General features: G+C 31.0%; 2 protein-coding genes across 5 annotated transcripts in view; one reads left to right on the top strand and one right to left on the bottom strand.

The window, feature by feature from the left end:
- Nucleotides 1-984: 984 nt before the first annotated feature.
- Nucleotides 985-4,206, bottom strand: LOC108694135 (proliferating cell nuclear antigen). The gene is made up of 4 exons (XM_018203434.1): nucleotides 3,818-4,206; nucleotides 3,409-3,574; nucleotides 2,426-2,570; nucleotides 985-1,746 (listed from the first exon to the last, which is right to left on the bottom strand). Exons 1-4 carry the CDS (start codon nucleotides 4,036-4,038, stop codon nucleotides 1,493-1,495), a joined length of 786 nt encoding a protein of 261 aa, XP_018058923.1. The 5' UTR covers nucleotides 4,039-4,206; the 3' UTR covers nucleotides 985-1,492.
- Nucleotides 4,207-5,599: 1,393 nt separating this feature from the next.
- Nucleotides 5,600-13,504, top strand: part of LOC108694128 (WW domain-containing oxidoreductase-like) — a 20,868-nt gene continuing 12,963 nt past the window's right edge. Inside the window, exons 1-8 of one of the 4 annotated variants that reach the window (XM_018203424.1) lie at nucleotides 5,600-5,669; nucleotides 5,774-5,906; nucleotides 5,994-6,058; nucleotides 7,421-7,657; nucleotides 7,726-7,921; nucleotides 8,006-8,191; nucleotides 8,269-8,521; nucleotides 8,772-8,927. In XM_018203424.1, the coding sequence (XP_018058913.1) occupies nucleotides 5,815-5,906; nucleotides 5,994-6,058; nucleotides 7,421-7,657; nucleotides 7,726-7,921; nucleotides 8,006-8,191; nucleotides 8,269-8,521; nucleotides 8,772-8,927 (1,185 nt within the window). In that variant the 5' untranslated portion in view covers nucleotides 5,600-5,669; nucleotides 5,774-5,814. The other 3 variants (XM_018203422.1, XM_018203423.1, XM_018203426.1) reach the window with 3 other exon arrangements.

A 13,504-nucleotide genomic window follows, 5' to 3' on the forward strand; every position in this document is an offset into this window, starting at 1 on the left:
TATATATATATATAAAATATGTGTGTGTGCGTCTGTGTATGTATATACACACGTGTGTGTATGTATTATCTGCATGGCGTCTCAGTTGTGGAGAGACCATACAGTATCTTATGTATATTCAATATTATGACTACGTAGACTGAACATGTATCTATACGTATAAAATGGATGCCAAATCGGAGCACGACATGACGATAAACGAATCAAGATCTGTGTGAATCTCCACCAAAGAAAACATAACTGAGCGCATTTTAAAAATTGCATATTGGAGAGAAATCTATACAAACTATTTTTTCTAAAGAGTAGTTGTATCGCATTCTTTATATATAATAATCTTCTTTTTAATATAGAAATAATAGAACTCCTCTCTCGTTAAACAACTGTCGATTGAGTTGAAACAAGAAAGCAATATCAGGGTCTTAATACCAAAGAGGCTGATTAATATTGCCAAAATGTATCATTTGAATATTTTAAACCTTCTTTTTTTTCTCCTTTTAATGTAATGCACACACACACACACACACACACACACACACACACACACACACACACACACACACACACACACACACACACACACACGTGCGTGTATTTAAAGGGTTAAAAGATTTTTGTTCAAAAGCAAAGAGAGGACAAATGATGAATGATTCTAATATTTATAGATATCTCTGTCGAGGAGTGCTTGTGTGTAAAATATAATTCTATAGTATAAATCAATATATTTAATAATTACTTATCAACTTAATTACTTAGAGTAATTATAGGATAAATCCAAATTGTGTAAGATTTAACTGTATACTATTTCTAGGCTATTCCATCCATGATAGCCCTCTTATTCCTTCAGCTCGTAAGTTAATTATGTATTTTTATATTAAAGTAGCGTATACACACAAACATATAAGAAATAAGATACTTGCATTAAGCAAAATTTGAAATTTCGGTCTAGGCTAGGATATAAGAATAACATATAACATTCAAAATTTATCAAATTTTTTGAAAATATATTGAGTTCTTCTTACATATAAAAAAAAAAGAACAATGCGATATTATCAAAATATTGTCACAGTTTCTGAAACATTAATAATGTGAATATTGATTAAGAGGATGACACCATTTTGCTATACTAATCATTGTGTCACTCTACTATAAATTTTAGTGTCAATTCTGCATTGCGCTAGCACTGTGACGAGCCAAATAACTTTTAAATGTAAAATTAAAATATATTACCTTAAAAGTGTTTTTAACTTCGCCTTACTTGTACCTCAATATCAAATAACGAAAAACGGAATATTTAATTTTCTGGATCAGTAAAATACATGTATAGTATCATCTCTTTGTAATTATGTCAAGCCAATTAATAATTTCTTTTCTATTGAAATAAATATGACAATGTCGAATGTTAATAGGACAAAATTTTCCAAAGAAGTAATAACGTAATACAGTGCCGTTAATTACAATTCAATGTATATAAATTCTATTTCTGTCGTTATTTTTAGTTTTCTTCCTCATCGTCGATTTTGGGTGCTAGGTAATACCTGATGTGTCCAATATCGCCAATTTTATATTCACATACTAGAGGCACGTCGTCTGACATGGATAATTGAACTTGGTTGCAAAGAGGGCCAGCTTTAACAAAACAATTCAGATAACGGCAAGAAAATGTTAATTTTACTGGTTCCTGCATATTAACTATTACTGCTTCCTCTTCCTTATCAGCGTCTGCAGTCTGTGCTAATTTGATGTTAGCTGCAAAAGAAATAAAAGCAGTTTGTAAGTCTTGCACTTATTCAACTGCATGTACAGGATGTCTCTGTGCAAATTAATATTTCCGCCTTATTTTATAACAAATATTCTGTATAACATTATTTATAAACATCGTAGTGTTTTTCAACTCCTTTAATTAAATCCATATATAAATACATCTACAAAACTTGATCTATTATTACAATTTCATTTAGTGTTCAAATATCTCCCCATGAGTATATCTTGTATGGAAGTAAAAACAAACAAGAAAAAGTAAAATATGACAAGATTAGAAAAATTTTCAATATACTTTCAATTAACGACTGATGGTTGAAACTCTGCAATTAGCTTCAATCTATTGTTGGACTTAGAAAATCGCAGCATTGAAAAAAATGTCGAGTTTCCTTTATATTTTATAACGTAAGTAGAGAAAAACAAATTACATGCTATATATTGATATAGGAATGTAGTCAATTAGGCATTAATTAGAGATCAGAATAGTTATGGGATAGCATGCTAATTATAAGTGTTAGGCATGAGAACGAAGGTTCCCAAGTTTTAATACGGTCGGTACTGAAACTTAAAATTGCGGTATTAAAGCTTAAAATTGTTCTGTCTCCTGATTAGATGATATTTATCTTATGTGCATATATGTATACATTGATGTTTCATTGATATTTACCTGAACCATAATCACCAGACGCACTGAATTTTATACCTTCTTTGGAACATGCGAAAGTTATAGATTCTCCAAATTGGCTCAAATCCCTACATATACGGGTAAATTCTGCAGTGGGCATTTTTACAACGCACGAGTATGAAGTCTCCTGTAAAGCAATTACTTGATGAATGATAACTGTGTAGACTGTGTTCTACAATAAGCCATTATCTAAGCTTCAGATCATAAGCAATTTATCATAGTCAAGTGTTCTTTTCATATTTAATTATGATTGATCAATTTTTTACAGTTTAAGGCTGATATTATATTTGTTGTATAAAAAATTTTTCAAACATGTTAAGTGGCTGAAGGACAGAAAGATTTGAGAAAATCTTTTTGTCTTGTAACTAATCAACAGGTTTGAAAAGCTTGTTCCAAAACAACAAATTGACAAAAAAACGATGATGTAATATTAGTCTGACTTGAAGCTTAGATCAGAGCTGTCCAAGATCGGATGTTTTTTTGATTTCAAATGAAATCAAAACTGGTTCGCACCTCTTACTGTTCCTATTCTTTATTGCTGTTTTGTCATAGTGCGCGATGCTCGGTTTCATGGATGATATTAGACTAAAATCGCTAATAGTTATTGACCTATGTGTCTTTCAATCTTTAAAACTAAATTCTGTTACTCTAATATTATAAGATATTATTATTCATAATATATTTAACTACAAAAATATAAATAACAGAATATTTTTAAACTTAGTGAGGCACAAGTAAAAAATTTTTAATAATGTCAAACTAATATCGTCCCTGAGACCGATGGTCATATGCTATGACAAAATAGCAATGAAGTAAGAAATAGGAATGATAATAGATGTGAATACCGGTATATTTCGATTTCAAACCAAAAAACACTAACCTTGGACAGCTCTGGCTTAGGTAATGACTTATTGTACAAAGCTCATTAATATCTACTCTATTAATTTAACATAAGTAAACCTCACAGGTATACCCAAATGTTCTTGATCCATATTAATCAGTTTCATCTCATATTCGGCTAACTTCTCCTTGTTGGGCGATTCGAATATAAAAACGACCGACTCGGGATTGTCCCATGCTCTGAGGGTTACCGTGTCTTCTGCACCAGCGCATCGCAATATCTTTGACATACTGGAAGCAGGTTTCATGATTGATTATTGTTATACAAAGTGCATTAATTATTATAACAATTTTCTGATTCTAGTTCTTTTGTCCCTTTTGTATGCATTTCTCAAAAATTGCACATACATTTATTTTACTTCATATAGCAAAAGACATAAAGCAAAAGCAGCCAAAAGAAACACAAGTACCATCTCTTTGTTCAAAATACAATCATTCGGCGCATAACCTTTAAATTATTATGTCTATGCTCACCAACTAATGCTCATCCCCATTGATAAATTTCGATCGCAACGATATTTGTCGAAGCCATCGCTCCTGAGATTCAACGAGACGAGAGAAACGTGTGCGTTGTCCATCGCCTGGACCTGAATGCCCGAGTCAGAACATTCGAAAGTCGCCTCGGTTAGAAGATCCTTTACCGCATCCAACACCTTCTTCAGGATCGCGCTTTGTACCAAACGAGCCTCGAACATTGTGTCGATTCTTTTAGACTAACACTATAAATTTAGCGTGCTCCAGTGATTCCACGGTAAAAAATGCAGCTGTGTGAAAAATAGTCCGAAGAAACAACTACACTCGTTTAACTCGTTGTGGCTTCTTTGGAAATTTGGACTGTTTGGAGGACTGTTACCCGCGCTTTTGTCAGGCGTTCGTTTTAAACGGAAATAGATGGCATTCTTGAGTCATAAGTTCTGGCTTTTGCCAGAGAGAAACCTGAGCATAGACTTATGTATGGGCAGTAACAGTAGTTGAGGAGTAGGCGTAAAAATCGATCAATCATAGTTGATTATTTTTCTCACATTCAACTACGATTGGTCGATTTCTGGACGCCTACTCCTTAATCCACTACTGCTACTGCCCATTGTAGATCATGCATAAGATAAACGGAGCATTCATACGAGAGAAGCTGAAGACTTGATAGAAAGAGAAAGAAATAATCTCTTCTTTTCTAGTAGTGAATTGATTGATCGCTATGGCAAGCTGGGAAGTGGCCGAGAGCAACAAAGATAGATGAGAGCTTTATGCATAATTTACAATGGACGCTCCATTTATTTTACAAGTCTTTCTGAATCTGAGAGAGGTCATGCCGGTTTTTTTTCTGTTATCGTCGAAATCGCTCGTACATTACTGCTAGTACATCTATTTTCAATTTGAGAATTACGTGATTACATATTTTTGACACTATCGATAAAATTGTATCGAAAGTAGTAATGATTCGTCTCTGTACTAAATCTTCAGGTAGTTCGATTCTGTATCTTCAAACAAGGTGAAAATTACAAAAGCATGCTATCTATATATAGAAGAATTATAGGCTAGTGCAATAATTTCCGCGGCGGAAGTGGCGCGATAGTCAATCAATGTCTCGCTTGCTCGGAAGTAATAAATATATAATTTCCACCGCGCGACAAAAGTTGAACTCAATCCAACTTTTGCCTTGCGGCGGAAGTAATATTACATCATTTTTAGAAGTTTTGTATGGAACATAGAATTTGCGGAAAGACAGAAGCAAAGGGTACGGTCAACACGATGCTGCAAACGCTTTGAAGCGTTTTTTAATTGATCAGTTTATAAAATTCTTTCTTCTAATTGGTCCATCAAATGCTTCAAAGCACTTGCAGCTAGACTTTGACCACAGCCAAAGACAAGCAAAATGTACTATTACTATTACTGCGAGTTTCGATTGGCTTCCGTTTATCCGCTTTCCACTTTTCCGTTAAAGTGTGAACTCGGCCTAAGAGTTAGGACATCGAATGATGTTTTTTGATTGGTCCCGCCTAAAGACTCTAGAAATAAAAATCCGACCAAAGTCTCCAATCTCATTGGTCAAAAAGGATATGACGCGACCAATTGTTGCTGTTGAAACTTCCTTCCAAGCGCAGCATAATTTATAAATATGACGAAAAATAAAGGAAAACTTTCAATTTACTTATTAATAATTAAATTTTATTATGACATATAATAGCGTGTTCGGATTCCCAGTGTCCCCAAGTGTCATGTCATCCTTGTTTAACTTTTGGTAAATAACAAGGTGCAGTGATATATAGGTGGCACTCTGGTTAGAATCTGAACATAACCACGATTGGAATAGGGATTCATATAATCTGTAATCTGTTTTCTGTTTCTTAATTAAACTGTGCTAGAACTCTTTCTCGGTTTTGACAAATATTAAATTATCAAACATCTACCTGTTTTCTTTTTCATTTTAAGTTTATCACTGAAAACCGATCTATGGATTCAGTGATTCAGTCATGACTATTTTGAATGATTCCGATAGCGAGGATGAATTACCGCCGGGATGGGAAGAGAGAACAACGTTAGATGGAAACGTTTATTACGTGAAGTAATCAATATGAAGTTTGCATGTTTCATGATACAAAAAGATTAATTGAAATAGACGAGTGTATTCTCATGACATACCGTGTTGCAGTCACTATACGAAAGGCACGCAGTGGACGCATCCTAGAACTGGCCGTAAAAAGATTGTCAACGGAGGTTACGTTTGATTTTTTCATTTCACTTTTATTATATGCTATGTATAATTAAAAAAGTAAGGAATAGAGAACAGAGAATAAGAATTTCAACTTATCAAAAGCTATGTATTTCATAGTATTTGCATAGGATGCTTTCCAGCATGACACAGATGACACAGTGTAATATAATGAATCATTATATTCTTGTTGTTTGCTAATGTTAAACGAAGAGAGCTTTACAGCAAGAGATACAAATTGACATGAGAATCCCATACATAGGAAATATACTAGTTATATGAGTCTGAGGAAGATTCTCAATCAACAACTTAACCTTAAATCATTTCTTCTCTTTCCACTTTATTCTACCATTTATCATTATATTATTCATTTTTATTCATTTAGTTTCCTTACACTCAACCAGATTCTTCAAACCTCATAGGAATAAATAAAGATTTATATAAAATTCCCTTTCATCCCTATTTCATCTTTAAAGATCTATTAGGATTTATTATCTCCCTTTTTTTTTATTATTATCATTCATCAATATCCATATATATTTAGAGATCCTGTCCTTGTGTGATAATCATTAAGAAACAGACAGAATGACTCTTGAGTCAATTTATGCCTCTGCTGAAAAACTCCCAAAGATGACATGATCATTGGATCACATTGTGTCACTTGCTGGAAAGTATCGATAGATTTTTATAAAGCCCATGGCACGTACAAAAGTTGGATTCCATTTGCACACAAGTAAACTGAGTCTGAAGTGAGCCGAGTATTTCATACAGATTAATGACATCATTATTTGCTTACTTTGGTAAAAAGTTATCAGGACAACACAGGTTCGAATCTCACTTGTAAAGTGAGTTTATGACACTCACTAAAGCACATGGTCTCAATCTTACAGATTATAGGAAAAATCAGATAAATTTCACTTGTCAGAATGCAAAAGGAACGCACATTCAACTGAGTCGATGACATCACAAGTGAGATTATCTGAGATTATCTGAGAATCGGTGTAAATGGAAGGAATAACTAAAAACCTAAAGCAATAAGACGTAAGCAACAAGGAAATCGCAACATTGAATTCACTACTGGCCTTACGGTCTCTACTATAATTGACCAATTTGCTTACTGCTTATATCTGCCTTATGTTTTTGTGTGTGCTATAAGCTTGAGTTGAAATTTTTATTATCAATTCCCTGTTCTTTTGATTGTGCTCAGCCTCTTACATTAAAAGATTTTATCAATATATTAATTTATTGATCACTTTATATTAGACAAAATTAATATTAAAAAAAGAGAACTTGTTAAATTATTAAAAGTGTTGAAAGTTAACTGTTATAGAATTAAAAGTAAAGATTAAATTAAAAAAATTAAATAGATTTACCATCTGGATGGGAGAGATGTATATCAGATGACGGTAAAGTTTTATATATCGACCATACAAATCGTACAACAACTTACACTGATCCACGATTAGCATTTGCTACTGAATACAGAGAGATGTCTCAAATAATACGACAAAGATTCGATGGAAGTAGTACTGCCTTGGCAGTATTACATGGACGAGATCTGCGTAACAAAGTCGCTCTTATTACAGGAGCTAATACAGGCATTGGTAAGTGAGAATAATTATAGTTATAACATTATTGTACAATTTTACTAATTAGACAAAACTTTCTATAGGATTTGAAACAGCTAGATCATTAGCCTTGCATGGTTGTAATGTAATATTAGCTTGTAGAGATATGAAAAAGGCTAATGACGCTATAAGACGTATTCAGCAAGAGAAAGATATTGTAAATTGTATAGCTTTAGAAATGGATTTATCATCATTGAGCAGTGTACGTGAAGCTGCTGAACAATTTAAGCAGAGATTTAAGTAAATTTTTTAGTAATTATAACAGTAGTTATAATTATTTTGATATATTATATATTGTTTATATGAAATTTTCTAATTTTTCAGATCTCTGGACATTCTTATATTAAATGCAGGCGTGTTTGGACTACCTTATCAACTTACAAAAGATGGTTATGAGACAACGTTTCAAGTTAATCACTTGTCACAATTTTATTTGACTCTTCTATTGAAACAGACTATACAGAGTTCTAACAATCCTAGAATCGTAGTAGTTTCCAGTGAATCACATAGGTAACTTCTTGATATTTTTCTTGTAATAATGTCATTTATATTGAGAATTTTTGTAATCAGATATATTTTTGATATAGATTTTCATCAATACGAACTGTAGAAGATCTTCACCAGTCTTTGTCTGTACCAGCATACAAATATTGGGCGATGGCAGCATATAATGAATCAAAGCTCTGTAATATTTTATTCGTGCAAGAACTGGCACACCAATGGCCCTCCATAGGCGTATTTGCTTGTCATCCCGGTAACCTAGTGTTTACATCTTTATCGCGTCAATGGTGGTTGTACCGATTATTGTTTGCCTTAGCACGACCATTCACAAAATCATTGGTATGATATAAATCTCCTAATTCATTTGAAGCACTATAGATTTAAATTTTGAAGAGTATAGATACTCTTTAAAATAATACAAAGAGGATTGACCGTTTAGTTTTATCTCCTCAATATGTAAATGAATTTATATGATAAATCTTATTTAGTTGCATTTTTTTATTATCTTCGTTATATTATTGTGCACTTTTAATTTATGTTCATATCATGAAGAATAGGTAAAATAATAATCGAATATAAAATATTCCAGCAACAAGCAGCGAGCACTGTTATATTCTGCGCTACTGCTCCTGAATTAGAGGGTGTAACAGGTAGCTATTTTAACAACTGTTGCCATTGCCAACCGTCGAATGCTGCACTGGATTCTGCATTAGCTGCACAGTTGTGGACTCTCAGCCAGGATATGGTAACAGATGTATTAAAGAGAAATAATTAAATATAAGAATTATTATTATTTCAAGTTGTCATTTAAGACAACTGACACAATCCTTATGACATCACTCACATCGATCTATTCCTAGTAATTTTTCACTGCTTCATCAATGAGGTTATATTATTTTAAATTCTACCATAATTACCATTGCTTAGTCCAATATGGCGCTCTAAAGCTGTCACATGATGTGATAACGTTTTCTTCGTATAAGAACTGTGCTTACGAACTAATAGTCTACAGACTAGTAGTTTGTACATATGAAAAAACATGGACTTCTTAAAGAACTGGATTTATATGTCTAATTAAAATGTTATTATATGAAAATCTACTTCTCTCTCTCTTTCTCTCTCTTTCTCTTTCACACACACTCTCATGAATTAAACGATATTGTTCTTCATATTATCCCATTCAATTTTTCTATTACATTTAATTTATGGAGAATGTCATTTTAATTACATTTAATTTATGCAGTTTACTTATTGTTAGCATATTTCGGGGGTCTCGTAAAAAAGTCTCTTTTATTATGTAATAATCTTACTTAGAGATCGTCTAAGTTCACGTCTTTCTCTTAATGAACAACGTTTAACCAGCCAGTCGACTGATCCAGTCAATTAATCAAATTGTGATTTGTCATGTGGAAACAGACACTAAAAGCCAGGCACTAAAAACTATAGTATGTTTTCCTCCAATGATATATAAGATATTCTAAATGGAATTATATTTTTTTCTAAAAACAGGAAATAAACTTGATACTACTTTTAATTATAAATTAGTATAATAATTTTCATTAAAAATACTGAGAATTTGAAATATCGATGATCTACTTTTGCAAAATTATAGATTGTTAAATCTCAAAAGCAAAGTTTAAACGAGAAATATTATTTAATATTTTATGTAAGAAATATTTTAATATACTTATGTAATGTGTACGAATTTAAGTTTCATCGACATATAAAACGTTTAAATAGATACACATACTTGCAGCTCTATACATAAATTACATTATAATACTTTATTATCTTTAAATTTATTTCTATTACTTTCTATTACTGATATAACTATTTTGCTAGATAAATCCATTAGTATCAATTAATGTTAGATTAATTGATTATTGAAAATTGAAAGAATAAAGTTTGCATAAAACATGCAATTTTTTGTCAAAATACATAATTATTTTAAACGGATTTGAAATTTATAAAAATACATAAATCAAAGAAAAAGTAAGAGCAAGATAAATGAAACTGTTAATGTTTATCCTGATTGCGTCAATAAGCACTTGCAGGAAGTAATCGCAGTATGTTGCACAGCCGAATCCAATACTTGCTGGATTCAAACACGCGACTCTCATATCCGTCGGGCTTCCCTAAACATCCGCTCAAATACGAGGATGCAATCGATCGAACTGAAGCGCGATTCGAAGCATAGCAAATTAAAATTGTGAACTATAGGTGCATTATGTTTTTTTAAATATACGAATATATATATTAAATATACGTAATATACGAATATAATAATTGAATTGAGTCGGTGTAAAGAATGGGAAGGGATTGAGAATCAAATGCCGAGATTAGTACGTCATCCTTTTTCTTTTTCGTCCTAGTGAACATTGTCGAGAATTATCCATTAAAAGAAAGAAAGTGTGCCTTGAGATGAGAAGAATAAAAAAAGGAAAATAGAAGAACATTAAAAAAATCTGAATTGCTCACAATTCTCAAAGTAACAATTTTAGACCTCGATAAGATTTCTTTAGCTGCAAGAACGAAAAAGCATCAATTGTTCAATAAAAATATTTGTATATAACGTAAAACGAAAAAAAAAAGATTTTTGCGAAGTATATGTTATCTATCAGCAAGTTTGAATTACGTAATATTATCGGTAAAATTTAAAAAAAAAATTGGCGACTTCATTGATTCATTGACTTCGATATATGTTGTAGAAATAACATTATATTTCTGCTATATATAATTTAAATAATATCCCCCCTGCCTAGGAACGTTCAACTTTTCATGCGAAGCGAAGTTTACCCCACCTCCTCTCTTGTCTAGGAGAAATACTGTTAAAATATTTTGTGTTCAAAAATTGTGTTCATAAATTGCTATTCATAAAAATTGTTTTGTTTATAACTTTTTTAATAAATAACAAGCGATGGAAAATATCAATGACTTTGACTTCCTTGAGGATTTGTGTTTTTAAAATAGAAAATTTGTATACGTATTAAAAAATTCTCTGCTTTGAAAACACAAATTCTCTGCTCTAAAAACTTATATAAGAAAATAATTGCATTTTTAACCCTATCTATACACATTCTTTTTTTCTACCCTTGATGTACATACTCGAGATACCTCATATGCTATCCATATTTATTGTCGTAATTTCCGTATTTCATAAAAATGGACATATTTCAATTAATTTTTTTTCAATTAATGGAGAATTGATTAAAGAATAAATCCATAATATGTAAAAGTCGATAGAATTAAGTTCAGAAACAATTCAGAAACACGAAAAAAATCTCGATTTAACAAATTACGTTAGGATTTCTGATATGCACACAGTGTGCATACCTATAGGATTAAAGCAGAGAATTGTTTCATCGAAGCAGAAATCGTTTATATTGTCAATTTTATTTGTTAATATCTTTTTAACGAAGAATAAGCGACGATTAAAACTTATGGGAGATCACTCAGAACAACATATACGTCAAGGTCATTGAAATTAGTGAGGTCGCCAATTTTTTAAAGTTTTATTAATGATTCAATAAACGAAGTAATTCAGAGTCAGGACAAAACTTTTTTAAGCAAATATATAAAAAAATTCTTAATAAGTATGTCTTTATTGTTTATTGTATAATAACACTATCCGATACGGATTTTAAATCACGAATGGAAACAAGTGATTCTTATAGATTTTTTGTTACTGAAAATAAATCCGTAAATGAAATTGCTCCCACGTCACATTTTTGAGATATACATATTAGTTCAAAAGAACACAAAAATGTCATTTACTTTTAATATCAATTTTTTCAACAACTTAATGTAACAACCGAACTTCTCAACAACTGAACATAATTTTACAATTTTATCTACGAATTCAACGACCAAAAATTTATAAGAATTACTTGGTACCGTTCGTTTAGAAAAATAATTTAAATTTGTCGAACAATATATAATTAACAAAATTTCTTACGATAAACTAAAATATACTGTGCCAGCATGCTTTTCCTCTCTACACATAAAAAAATGTTTTACTGTGGCTCTCAAAATATTTGAAACTCTATTTCCGATTATACATCATCTCTTTATTTAAATAATAGATCATTCTGCTTAAATAATAGATCAAAGAAAAATTGAAACAAATTCGAGATGTTTATTGTACATATATAATAGTTGAAATAAAATATACTACATCAATATATATTATAACAATATAAACCGTAATAATTTTCAATTTTAAATATTAATTATTTATTATAATTACATTAATTTCTTTTATATATCATTTTTTCTTTACATAATATTTATATATAACGATATATAACATCTAGTTTTATGTTTACACTTAACAACACTTAACGCAATATACATTTTTTCTTATTTTGTGCTCTCTCTCTCTCTCTCTCTCTCTCTCTCTCTCTCTCTCTTTCTTTCTCACGCTCGTTTTTGTCATAATCGCTTTGCTTCAATTTTTTATAAAACAAAAGCAATCTCGTTTCATATACATACATATATGTGTATATTTTAGATAGATAAGGTAAATTACACAGAGTTGGCAAAAGACAATGTTTTGTTTATTTAGAACAAAACATTGTTACTTTTAAACATTTTTTCATGCTTCATACATGCTTTAAATAGTATTAAAAAAAAATGTTTGAAACATGATTTTTACCAACCCCGGAATTACGTATTGATGAATTAGAGACGTATAATAATTTTTTTTAAACAAATTACTCCATTTGAATCATGTGTGATTTGATGTGTGCGTGTGTGCGCGCGCGCGCGCGCGCGCGCGTGTGTGTGTGTGTGTGTAGGTGCGTGTATGTATACAGAATGTCGCATTTTAATTTTCGTATCGAAATATTTCTTAAAGTACCTATAAAAGATACGAGAAAAAATGTTTCAGATAAGAGTTGTATGACTTCAAGGAATATGTAAGATGGTATCATTGGTTTGATGGCGTTGTTAAAGTCAGAGTATTTTACATTTTTTAAAGGACCTTCCATTTTTCATTATACATTCTCGTAGCTTACTTCGAGAGCTTTTCAAAACACTATAATGAAGTATTTTTTTATTAAGTACTTTTCGAATTATAAGGTTTGAAAATTACAATATTATATTACCAATGTCAGCATTATTCAAAGTGTTCGACCGATGAGTAATTCGAAGTTATATAACTCGAAAAGAACTTAATGAAAAAATACTTAATCATAATTGATAAAGTACTTCGTCATATTTTTGTCTGAAACATTTTTTGATATCTTTTGTACTTTACAAAATATTTCGATAGGAAAGTTAAAATGGAACATCTTGTATGTATGTATATATATATATATATAT

The sequence above is a fragment of the Atta colombica genome, unplaced genomic scaffold (genome assembly GCF_001594045.1).
Source record: "Atta colombica isolate Treedump-2 unplaced genomic scaffold, Acol1.0 scaffold116, whole genome shotgun sequence".
Classification (NCBI taxonomy): domain Eukaryota; kingdom Metazoa; phylum Arthropoda; class Insecta; order Hymenoptera; family Formicidae; genus Atta; species Atta colombica.